Source organism: Harpia harpyja, chromosome 1, assembly GCF_026419915.1.
Source record: "Harpia harpyja isolate bHarHar1 chromosome 1, bHarHar1 primary haplotype, whole genome shotgun sequence".
Lineage (NCBI taxonomy): Eukaryota > Metazoa > Chordata > Aves > Accipitriformes > Accipitridae > Harpia > Harpia harpyja.
Genome location: NC_068940.1, coordinates 3335303 through 3347557, shown reverse-complemented (window position 1 = coordinate 3347557; position 12255 = coordinate 3335303). Strand labels below are relative to the sequence as shown.

General features: G+C 37.6%; 1 protein-coding gene across 1 annotated transcript in view; it reads left to right on the top strand.

Moving 5' to 3' along the window:
* The window catches only part of CTDP1 (CTD phosphatase subunit 1), a 115266-nt gene that overhangs the window by 39183 nt on the left and 63828 nt on the right, over positions 1 to 12255 (top strand). The window contains exons 9-10 of the mRNA XM_052802008.1: positions 5011 to 5152; positions 7527 to 7757. Coding sequence (XP_052657968.1) covers positions 5011 to 5152; positions 7527 to 7757 — 373 coding nt within the window. The remainder of the gene's footprint in view (positions 1 to 5010; positions 5153 to 7526; positions 7758 to 12255) is intronic.

The following is a 12255-nucleotide window of genomic DNA, read 5'->3' as shown; positions in this document are numbered from 1 at the left end:
AACAGCTGTAGAAGTTTATTGTTGCATTACTGATTTTGGTCACTTTTTTAGTAATGACTTGTCAAGATTAATAGGAAGCTTTGTTTGTGTTTTCAACCTTTGTTTGCAAGTTCAAAAGTAGAATTGATGAGTCCCTTACCCAGGTTTGAAAATAACCTTTTCCTAATATTATGTGCTTTAGGCTGTATCCATCAGAGGGTAGATGTGATGAATTTGGACCCTACCCGCTTCATGTGGAAAGGCTTGTGTGCCTTTTTAACTTTTTGGAACGATTTTAGACTAGCATTTGAATTAAGGAAAGGTGGTTAGAGGAGAATAATGCAAAAAAGTAGTCCAGAAAAACAGTTTTTCTCTAAGTGATTCTTAGCCCAGCTAAAATCTGGGTGATTCAGATGTTTCTAACTGCATCATAAGTGCTATTGCTTGGATGGATTAACATTTTTCTGCTGTTTCTTCTTAATAAGCATACTTCCAAAAGGGGAAATTACAGTGGAGAAAGGGAGAGAAGGCAAGGATATTAAGTACTGCAGTACTATTTCTCCTACCCAGCTAGATTTGGTGTTCCACCAAATCTTGCTCTAAGAACATCATACGTGTGAAATCTTGATTTGTGAAGATGTCAGCTAGAAGTAGAAGGCAGCCCCTGAGGTGACACGGTTGTATTACCTCATGCGATTTTCGGTATGCTGGAGCAAGCAATTGGCAGCTGCGCTTTAGAAACGGGGAGGAAGCAGAAAGCCTTGGTGCTGCAGAGGTGAGAAAGGTAAGGCTTTTGACCCTTGGGAGGTGGGTTTGGTTACACGCTGGTCTTCATGTCGCCGACTTTAGTTTTATGTTAATGGCTTATACCTTTCAGAGCTATTGTTTCAGAACCATAACAGTTTCATACGAACTAGTGCCATTTTGACTTTCATGTTTAAAAGGCTTCTGTTGCAATCCTGTTGACTAGAAGAAGAATTTACTTAGCTCCTCAGCATACCTCCGGTATGAAAGGATCAGATACGCGTGAATGCAGAATGTGTATGTGTGCGGAACGGGCAGCAAGATGAAGCACCCGACAAATCATCAATGCAGAAATACGCCTTTTAAAAATAGTTGGAGGAAGCCATCTTCTCATACAACTTCACAGATTTATCATGACGTGAAGGTACAGTTTTACGGTTTTGTTCAGGTTCCCCTGATGAAGTCCAAGAGGAGCAGCAATATCTTTAGTTGGGCGAATGGATGTACTATAGTATCAGATAAGCTTTTCTTCAGGGTATTATTATAAGCACAGTCCATCTATGCAACTCTGGTTAACTGTTCTGTATGCTTACTAATGAAATCACGTGCTATTGTATGTTGTATTCAATCAGCTCCAGAGTGGTTATGTGCAGGACAGTATTGCTAGTCATGTCTGATATTTGATTCAGTATCTAATAGCAGGCACAAGTACCTAAACTTCCACTGGACTTCTTGCTTTTTGTTGCCTTTTCCCTTATGAACCTGATTTCAGCATCCTCTTTTATAACAGCTGTCGTCTTACCTCTTTGTTATTATGTTGTCATTGCTTTTCTCCTTTATTCTCAAATGAAAGCATTTTGCAAGCCAAGTCTTTCACTTTTTTTTTAATCCTTTTTCCCCCAGATCTCTTAATCTCATTCTCCTTCAGAACCTCTGCTTTCTCTCCTCCGAAACATACCCTGTGTATAAATTCAATACAGCTTTATACTTAGCTATTTCTAAATATATTTCTACAGTTCCTACTGAGATTATATAAATAATAATAATAATAATACCTCCTGTGGAAGCCCCCTCTGGCACTGTAAACTGGCTCATTTCCAGCAACTGTTGCATGAAAGTACTCTGGGTCGCTGATGACTTTTGTAACTGATGCTTAATTGGAAAACAGATTTCTTGTATCAGGGGATGAATTATCTGGGTGTACTGAGCTCCCTTCTTAAAGAGTTTTGCTTTTTAGCCGCTTAAAACCTCTTGAACTGCAAAGGCGTGCTGGAATTAACACAGTTGGAGTTCTAAAATTGTTTTCATTGAGTCTTTGTTGGACAGTGGTTTTATTTTTATTTCATGGCAAAATTTAAAATATGGCATTTCTAAATCATCTGTGATTTGGGAAGGGCTTTATCTTTAAATACTCATTTTTGTGCTTGTGTTTATCTTGGATTCTTAAATTAACGCTTTTTTATTGCAAAGATACTAGTGTGGAGAAAAGCTTTACATTTACTGTACAGTTCTTTGTCCTAGTTTCAGCTGGAATAGAGTTAATTTTCTTCCTAGTAGCTGGTATAGCGTTATGTTTTGGGTTCAGGATGAGAAGAATGTTGATAACACACTGATGCTTTCAGTTGTTGCTGAGTAGCATTTAGACCAAGTCAAGGATTTTTCAGCTTCTCCTGCCCAGCCAGCAAGAAGGCTGGAGGGGCACAAGGAGTTGGGAGGGGACACAGCCAGGGCAGCTGACCCAAACTGGCCAAAGGGGTATTCCATACCATGTGACGTCATGTCCAGTATATAAACTGGGGGGAGTTGGTCGGGGGGGGTTGCTGCTCAGGAACTAACTGGGCATTGGTCGGCAATTGGTGAGCAACTGCATTGTGCATCACTTGGTTTGTATATTCCAATCCTATTATAATTGTTGTTGTCATTTTATTATTGTTATTATTGTAATTATTATTTTCTTCCTTTCTGTTCTATTAGACCGTCCTTATCTCAACCCACGAGTTTTACCTTTTTCCTTCCGATTCTCTCCCCCATCCCACTGGGGGGGGGGGTGGAGTGAGTGAGCAGCTGCGTGGTGCTTAGTTGCTGGCTGGGGTTTAAACCATGACACTCTTAAATCCTGAACTGTGTGGAATTGCTTGTATTTGCTGCTGAAAATAGAATAAACATATTTGTGCACAGAACATCTTAATCTAAATCCAAGAAAAAAAATGTATCTAAAGATGGAGGAAAAGGTAGTCCTACTCCTGTATTCTGTTGGGTTTGGGGGAATAAAAGTAGGGAAAGAGAAGCTTTCGGCGCTTTGGTAAAGGACAGTGATCTTCTGCCCTTTCTGGTTTAGTCTTTTGAATTTACAGAAGTCTAGAAACTGAACTGTCTAACTAGTTAGGTCAATCCTCAACTGCATTTCAGTTGATCTGTCTACCCCAGTAGATTCTAGTTCATTTTGTACACAGGCCTTCAGGATTTGCTGTTAACTGATTCCTCTCATCTTCATGATGATGGGAAGTATGATTGATGTGGAGAAGTATGGGTACTTCAGGACTTTCATCTTAATTGAAACAAGTAAAATCATGTTGTTAAATGACAGTCATGTAGATAAAACTCCAGGGAACTATGTTGAAACCATCAAATTAATTTATTGTTCTTGCCTCCTTGTCAGAATTGTTCTGAAAATTGATTTTTATTTTTTTTTCCTGGAGTCTTCGTTCCTCAAAGCACATGTGTGAAAATAGACAAGGGCTCGTAAATTCTAACATTAAATAAATTCTTTAAAAGTTAAAAACTTTACTTAAAATTTTTAATTTTTTTTTTTTTAAAGTTAATAAGGTAAACTAGACTGGAGTATTGTGTTTTTATATAAGTATCTGCAGGAAGAAACCCCAGGGTCTTTGTGCAGAATTGAAAGGTTTCAACAGGAGTGGGTAGTGTTTGCAGTGATGTATTCTTCACCTTCAGCTCTGAGAGCTCTGCTCTTAATCTAGAGGAGAGGGCTAAGTTGTTAATAGAACTCCTGCCTTTAGTTCTTGATGGTCTCCTTTTATTTGCATTTCTACATAAAAAATGTAGTGCAATATTAAGTGTATTTAAATGTCTTTGCACCAAGAATATGGTCAAATGATTGGGTTTGATAAGCATTTTAAATAATGTGTAAATAAGATGGAATGCTATAAATTACAGGATATAACAAAAGGGAAGAGTGATGGCTTTCAGCTATGAGACAGACTGTCAGATTGATGAGAGTTCCTTTATCACGTTCCAGCTACACCAGTATTTGTGCAGTGTAAAAATACCATGTGTAAGTGTCAAGCATAGATATATCAGGTCAGGTTTTTCTCTATTGCATATATATTTAATGATTTATTGGCAGATTATACAATTTTGTGTTGTCTCCAAGTGTTCAGTCACTCCATAGATCTCTTTGATAAATGCTGAAACAAGTACCACAATTGGTAATATTAACTTTTCCAATCAAATAGAAGAAATGCATTCTTGAAACATTTGGACAGTCAGCTGTTTCTGGGAACAGACTACTTCAAAGTTCATTTCAACCTTTATTTTATTCGCTTCTTTTTGCTTACCGGTTTTGATGCTTGTTGGCAAAGATTTATAGCAACTTTACTGAGTTTCTTTCTTGTTCTGTCTTCTCCAGAGGGTAGAATTTGAGATCACCTGTTACTTGCATGCTGCATTGTTGATGGTTTCATGGGGACTTTGTGCTAGCCTGCCACATTTAACTTCACATTGGTTGTTCCCTTTTGGCACAAAATAATCTATTTGTCTGCTTTGACCCTGCTTCTGGCAAATGGAGGTTGAGTGGGTGGCTGGCTGGCTGTTAAATGGTAGCATACTGTGTGTATAGGGGACTGCGCGTAAGAAAGTTAGTATGGTAAGTTAGCGTTAGGCTTTAACGGCATTGAAGAGTTGCTGCTGCTTAGACTCTGACAAATAGAAATGAAGGAGGTGAAATACAAAAGTGCATTTGTATTGTTTGTTCAGTTAACGTGGAGATGTAGAGGTTTTCCATATGGATCAATTTTAGTGGGCTATTTCCACGGTGCCAGTGCTTTGAGATGTTACAAATGCCTTCATCCAGCTTGAGATGGAGGTTATCACATCTTATTTAGAGTCTCACTTTTATGAGTTGTGATTGTTTTGTTGGATTGGGGAGGAGTGTTTTGTTTTTTCTGTAAGACTGATCACAGAATGTTCTTCTTAAACCAGTGTGTACTTAAAGTTATCTTCTGTGTTTCTGGGAACACCGTAATGTTATGTTTGACTTTGTAATAGGCACAGAAAAAGTACGGCAAGCTCAGGACTGCAAGGACCTCCATGTTGTAAACCCCGACTGGCTGTGGAGCTGCCTGGAGCGCTGGGACAAGGTTGAGGAACAGCTCTTTCCCTTGAAGGATGACTACATCAAAACACACAGGTAAGTGGGAACTTGGAGGAGTAGGGGCCATGAAAATAGGTTATTCATACAATTATGCTAATTTGTGAAGTCAACTATAAGATTGGTTTCTGACAAATTCAGAATGGTGTGCAGTGCTTACACATCTTAGGAAAGAACCCTCCATTTTCATCTATGTCTATGCTGCTTGAACTGAAGACTGTTAAGGGATCGGGAGGCAGGTCAGCAACTAGCAGAATCGGGAGAAACCTGTGGTACTAGTAGTTTCTTTAGCAGTTGTCGTTGTTAGCCATTTTCAGCTGGACCAGTTGACCTTGTCAGTTCATCCACAAACTAACACAGGGAATGCCACCAAGGCGCAGGATCGTTCATGCTGCCAAATGAAGAAAAAAAATGTACACGCTCCCACAACATGAAAAACTAGTAAAGTATGGCATTTTTTTTTTCTGAGACTTGGTAGTGAGGAGGAAGGGAGAAACAGAAAAATAGAGCAGAAAAATCTAAGAGGGGTTGGAAGGCAGGAAGATAGAAGCACAAACTGGAAGAAAGAAGGTAGTGAGAGAAGGTCTTGGGGGGTATAAGAAAAAGTGTTGAAAGAGAAAGGGTTAAAAATAATCAGTGCACTAGGATGCCAGCAAATAGAAGGGACAGCCAAAAACTTTATTAACACAGAGAAAGTCAGAGGGCTATTAAGAACAGTCCCCTTTAGGAAAGTGCCACAGATAAAATAACTCGCAACAAGATACTGTAGAGCCAGCTTCTGCTTCTTGATTTGTTACCTGTTTGGACAGACTCACACTAATAGTGTCTTGCAAGTCTAACAGAGGACCTTCCCTTCTGTGTTTAGACAGGGAGGGCCATAGCATATCGGGTTTTCTGTATTAAACTGATACTGGTGTGATCGACTTGAGTAGGCTAGAGATTTGCTTTCTGCTTAGAAGACACTAGCGCTTTGAGGGCAGAATGTGCATGTGTAAATCCTCAGGTACTCCAAAGACACCAAAAGTAGAAATGTCTGGAAGTGAGGTCACTTACCAAATGGGAGACTGGGCAGAGACCCAGGATCCCTAAAACTTAGAAAAGAGGTGTAGCCTACTTAAGGCTTGACTGGAATACTTTGTTTTTAAAAAGTGCTATCAGATTTTTTTAATCAAACTTTGGAATATTTCTACGGGATGTTTAATTTGTCTCGGAGGCCTGATGCTGCCAAATTCTGAGTAGAAATCTGGACAGTGACTTGTAAGCATAATTTTTTGCTGTCTAGATGAATGTTAGTCTTTCTACCTATCTTAATTCACTCTGCCATTTTATTGAAACATAATGGTAATTTTTCCTACTTCTGTGTTTCAAATACAACACACCTTAACTTCATACTTTCCCTCACCCCTCCCCCAAACATCAGTCAGTAAGACATCTATCTTAATGCAAATACTTTTACTTTATTAACCCAACATGTGCACCTTCTTTGGAAAAATATTTTCTGCTTAATGAAGCTGCTTGATATAGTGATTACTGGCCCAAAGCACTTATGAACTAGAGGAGGGATGAACTCTGAGAAAATATTTGCATATAAAATGAGCTCAAGAATAGCAAAAAAGAATAAGTAAACTTGAAATTGGTTGACCTTAAGTGTTGATGCTGCAAGGCTACTTCAGAAACATCCACAAAGGCATATGGTAAAAACTCTAGTTTTGTGGCATTTCTGATATCTGTTACAATATAGTTAAATTGCTTTTTCTATAGCATTGGTTTCATGGTGCATAACATGCTGGTCTATTTGATTTTTTTTTTTTTTTTTTTTCTTTTGTGGCACTTTGTCATAATTAGATAGTATGCCATAATGGTGATTCCTGCAGACTGATCTCTGAATGTTTCTGCTGACACTTCTAAAATTATGTTTTAAAATGCAGCAGGGTGATCATAGGTGGCTTAGTATTTTAACAAATGAGTTTGGATGACTTGCAAATTAATACCATGTGTTTATTTTCTCTCAGAGCCAATTTGGAGAGCAGATACTAAGATCTGATACAATAGCATGCTTTTCTCTTTGTTGCATATATGCAGATTATCATGCTACTCTAGCTGTGCAGTTGTTACTACATGGAAGCAATTTCAGTAACTTTAAGTTAAGACAATTTTTAAGGTACATTGAATAATTTTTTTAATAATGTAAATATGACATTATCCGTGTCTTTGCATTTTTCTGTTTTAAATTCAGTGAGGCTTTAATGGGGTTGGAGGAGAAGAAATGTTTCTTCAGAAATCTTCCAAACCATTTTTTTTTTTTGCCCCACCCACTTCCTCCTTTAGAAAAAAGGAATGCTTGTTTTATACATTCTGGTTAGATAGCTCATTTAAATTTCTAAAGCAATTTTTTCTGAACTTCTTCCAACAGAGAGAATAGCCCTGCCACGTTTCCTGACACACACAGCACATTTCAGACAGCTCTGTTTCACCCAACACCCATCCATCCAAAGTCTCAACCTGGTCCTGAAGTTCGACTTTATGATCCTAACACTGGAAAGCTAATCAGGAAAGGCACCCAGACCTCTGGCCAGTCGATGTACATCCAGTCTCCAGCTCCTCCCATCACCTTACCAGTCCACGGTGAACACTCGTCCTTCAGGTACCTAAAGCATAGCTAAGAGTCACTTCAACTATATTTTCACATGCTGTTGTAAATTTAACTCTTGTTATCTTTGCATTTGATCAAATTGTCGTCTTTGCTTTAGTTACTTTGTTTGCTTTCTAAAAAGCCAAGGAAATGAGTGAAAGTGAGTTAGCTGAAGCGAAATCAGGATGATAGTATTCCAGATGCTTTTTGTGCCTCACCTAAGTGTGACTAGAAACCTCAAAACAAATAAATGCAGCATGTAGTCTGTGCACTCTAAAGAATGTTAAAATAACTGATCTCTGAAGCAAGGCAGCCTAATGTTTTTTAACAAATCTTAGAATACTGGATTGGTTTTTTGTCTATAAAATACATCTGATAGCATTTGGCTTTTGTTTATAAAATTTTCCTCTTCACCTAATTCCTTCAAATGGGACATTAGCTTTGTGTTTTGTTTTGAGGAATATCAGAAGTGGTGGAAGAGGGGTGTAGGTCACTGAGTATTATTAAATAAGGCCATATGACTGAGTGCTAGTTAATTATCCTTAGATCACTAAAGCAGCAGGAGGAGGAGGCAGCCTGCTTTTTGAAGTACAAAGGCTAGCATCTGGACTTTGTCAAAATTTGTGGATTTGGTTTAGCTACAACGACAACACTTGTCTCTTAAGGACGCATAAAATATCTAAAATTCATCCCTAAGTATCTACATAAAAGATCTAACTTTCTGGAATGCTAACAAGTTTAGCAAGGCTTGTTGACTCCAGTGGTAAAGTAGTATTCAGTCATGAAGGCAAAGCTTTTCTCTTTGTAAAATGTGATCAAAATTCCTTTGCACAATGTGATCAGAGTATAGCAGTTGTTATAAAGCAATTCAGTTTTCCAAGGAACCACAAAAATACAATTATAAACGCACACAGTTTTCTACCATTCTTCTCCCTCCCCCGCCACTTTTGCGGTGTGTCACTTGTAAAGATTTTGTATATTAGTGTAGCTTGTTATGTTTCCACTCTATCTTCCTGTTGCTAAATTATTTCAACCTATGTTTTTTTCAGTTGTCATCTTTTTATAGGCTTTTTCTTATTTCAGCTTCCTTGTTTCTGTCAACACAGGGTTTTTTAGTCTCTTCTGTTTGTGAGGACGTCTTGTTCTCAGTTCCTTTTTAACTGTGTCTTTAAAGTCTGTATGTTACTTTACTATGACATGTTAAATGAACAGGAAAAACTTTAAACTATCAAGACACAGTATGTATCCAGAGAGGAACTGAAAAGCTTTTGGTTTTTTGTCAGGTTTTGTGGATAGGAATTTGTCTAGAAATAAATGCTGGGAAGGTTTTACATGTGTATAATTGTCATGACACTTCTAAGATGCTTCAGTATGATGGTTTATGTTGATATTAATGCATCATTCAGTGCTTTAAAAAGAATAGGTTTTGATGTTTGTTCTACATTTGTCAATGACTTAATGAAGAGTTTTGTCCATACCTAAGCCTATTTTTCTTTAATGTAGAGGTGCTTCTTCACTTGAACATCTTGTGGAAAAAGAGAGAAATACATTTCAGTTGTCCTCTTAGTTGAGTTTCTCAGAGCCCCAGGCAGGTTTTGGGGGTGGAGTGAGACTATCTCCTTTCTACTCCCTTAGTTTATTTCACTTAAACATTTTTTTGACTGTCAATGCTCAGGGCTGAGATGCTTTAATCTAAGAAAGTGAATCCAGTTACTCGGTGCTGCAACTTCACCCCATAACCAAGCAGCTGTAAGAAAAGAGATTAGCATAAGATAGATGCTAGAAAATAGTATTTTCATCATCATTTCCTGTTGATTTGCTTCTAGTGGTAAAATCAGTGACCTGTAAACTGATCTCTTAATTGGGGCATGTCTGTATTCCTCAGAGCAGTTCCATTATCTTTAATTACGATGGTGAGGAGTGTCTTGGTAAAGTCTAGGAAGAAAGCAGCGCAGTGATCAAATACCACTTTAAGTACTTTTAATGGATAGGAAGTACAGTGCAGGCAGAGCACGAAGGCTGTAAAGAAGTAACAAAAAGCCAAATAGGAGCAGCTTTGCTGTGTTTTGACCGAGCAAGAGCTGAGGCAGAAGTACTGTATCGTTGCCTTGCTTTGTCTTAATGCATACATCAATGATAGCTTTTAAAGAAAGCTTCACATCCAATTTAAAAATTGATGTGATACTTGACTTTAGAGAAAATTACCTTAGTGCAGGACAGACTTCATGTGCTCGTATGTTCAACTCCTACAGAAAGATGAGAGTATTTGTAACTAAGCCATTGAATTCAAGCAGAGTTAGATAAAGCTTTTAACACTTACAGCTGCTCCTGTTGTGGGTAGATGTAGTCAAAGCCTCCAATAATCTTCTTTGATTAGTTTCTAAAAACTTCATCTGATCCTGAATTTCAGACAGCAGGCAACAAAACTGCACTGCTGCGAGAGGAAACCCTTGGGTAGATGGTAGCAGCACGTAGCATGGCGATGGTACTCGGTCTCTGACTGTAAGAATAGACCTTGTTGTGCTTAGAAGAGACCCTCTTGCAAGGCTGGTTACTAAAAAGGGCTTCAAGTTGTCTGAGTACCGTTTCACAAGAATTGTTTCAGTTCTCACTTTTTTATTTTAGGTTCAACATTTTTAGTTTCTTTCTGGGACTCAACTGGAAACGTAATTTAAAATAGCATATGATTAGTTTAAATATCTACACGCAATTTACAGTGAAACTGTCACCAGTGAATTACAGATGGTTCACTTAATTTGGTCAACGTTTCCTGCGACGGGCATAAATCTTGCTATTGTGCTTGGCTCTGTGAGACTTGAATACCTGCTTTTTGTCATGGCTGTTGCAGCCTCAGCAGGAGGGTGGCAAAGAGTTTGCAGCCGTACTGGAAGGGAAGGGAATGCAGTGCTGCTTTTGGTGGCTGCTGGCAGCAGGCAGGAGCTCTTCTCTGAGAACAGGAAGGATTCCTCTTTAAAAATAACCTGCGTGGCAGAGCTTTGACACTCTGTGTATGTATCTCAACAATTTGCATTTTCATATGGAAACAGTACTCTACAAACATTATGGTAAACACTACAGTTGTAACAAGTCATGAGATGTGTAATGTAGTGTTGTCCAGAAAAATGCAAATGCTAATGGCATCTTGGACTAGAATAAAGAAAAAACAGTATTACAAGTTAAATTCTAGTGAACACTAACAATACACTAACAGATGAGGCAAGGCTTAAAATATGGATATAATTTACATGTGAGAAGTTAAAAGTGGCACTCTGGTTTTAACTAATACTAAGATGCACCAAATGTTTGGTTTGAAAAGGTGTGTCAAGCAGGTGGTGTTGGCTGAAGCAATTCTTTAAGATTTGTATAAATTAATTTCACTTATAAAATTTTTGTGTCTTAATTTACATGTTCATTGTTACAATTTTTCCTACCTAATGTTATCAGTCGTGTTATAACAGCAAAAATATGAAGTACCAAATTGAAATCATGAATGGAATTTAAATATTTTTAACATTTTCATGATGATAATGCTATTTTAGCTTTTGCCCTGATGCTGTATCAAAGAAAGTGTTAAGATGCTTGTTACTTCCACAAATGTCGAACCCACCCTGCACGTGCATGTCCTTGTGCATTCAACCTTGTGCAGGGTTGAATATGGTGTTATTTTTGAAAAAGTACTCATGAATCTCATCTAATTAGAAATAAATGTAAATTCCTGCATTTGTATGTCTTTAAATTTTAATTGACGTAACAAGCAGCTGAAAATGTAAAGCCTGAAAAATGTCTTTGGTAAAATAAAAATGTTTCTTACAAACCTTAAAGAAGTCTTTGTTTTATATTGCTTTTTGGAATGCTTTGGTGAGAAGTCCCAGTGTTTCTTATCTAGTAGCAGTTGGAAAATACTGGAAAAAAAGAATCTGACAGAAGCCTTTAGAAGCTATCAATACAGTTATTTTACAATTAATATTTGTGTATAATAATGTGGTCAAGGATGATATTGCATTGTATTCTGCAAAAGGAGAAGTTCGCACTGTCACCAATATGATAATATGTTCTTAAAAAATATACTAGATTTATTTCTAGTCTAAGAAAATCTGCTGGCTGCCTGCTACATATAACTTGTGTATAATTCTTGGCATGGTCAAGCTTGTCATATTTTTAATACAGTTGTGTAAGATGCTTATCCCTTTTGTTTGGTCATTCTCTGTTTTACTAAGAATGCAAATAGCATCACCACCTTTCTCTTGGCTAGGGTTATCTATTAAAAAGGCAAGGAAATCATATTTTAAAAGACCTTTTTGGAAAATATAGTGGAATGCTGTATTTTTTTCCTCGTTTAGCTATGAAAATTATTGTCTGAGAGCAGTTTTATAGCAAAAGAAAACTGTGTGGTCATGTAAAATAGAAAACATTTGGAGGGGGGACAGCAACAAAACAAAAAACTGTTAAGCTGTGGTGAAAAACTTTAACAGAAAAGCAGTTTGGTTAGTTCATTTCCACAACATTCAAA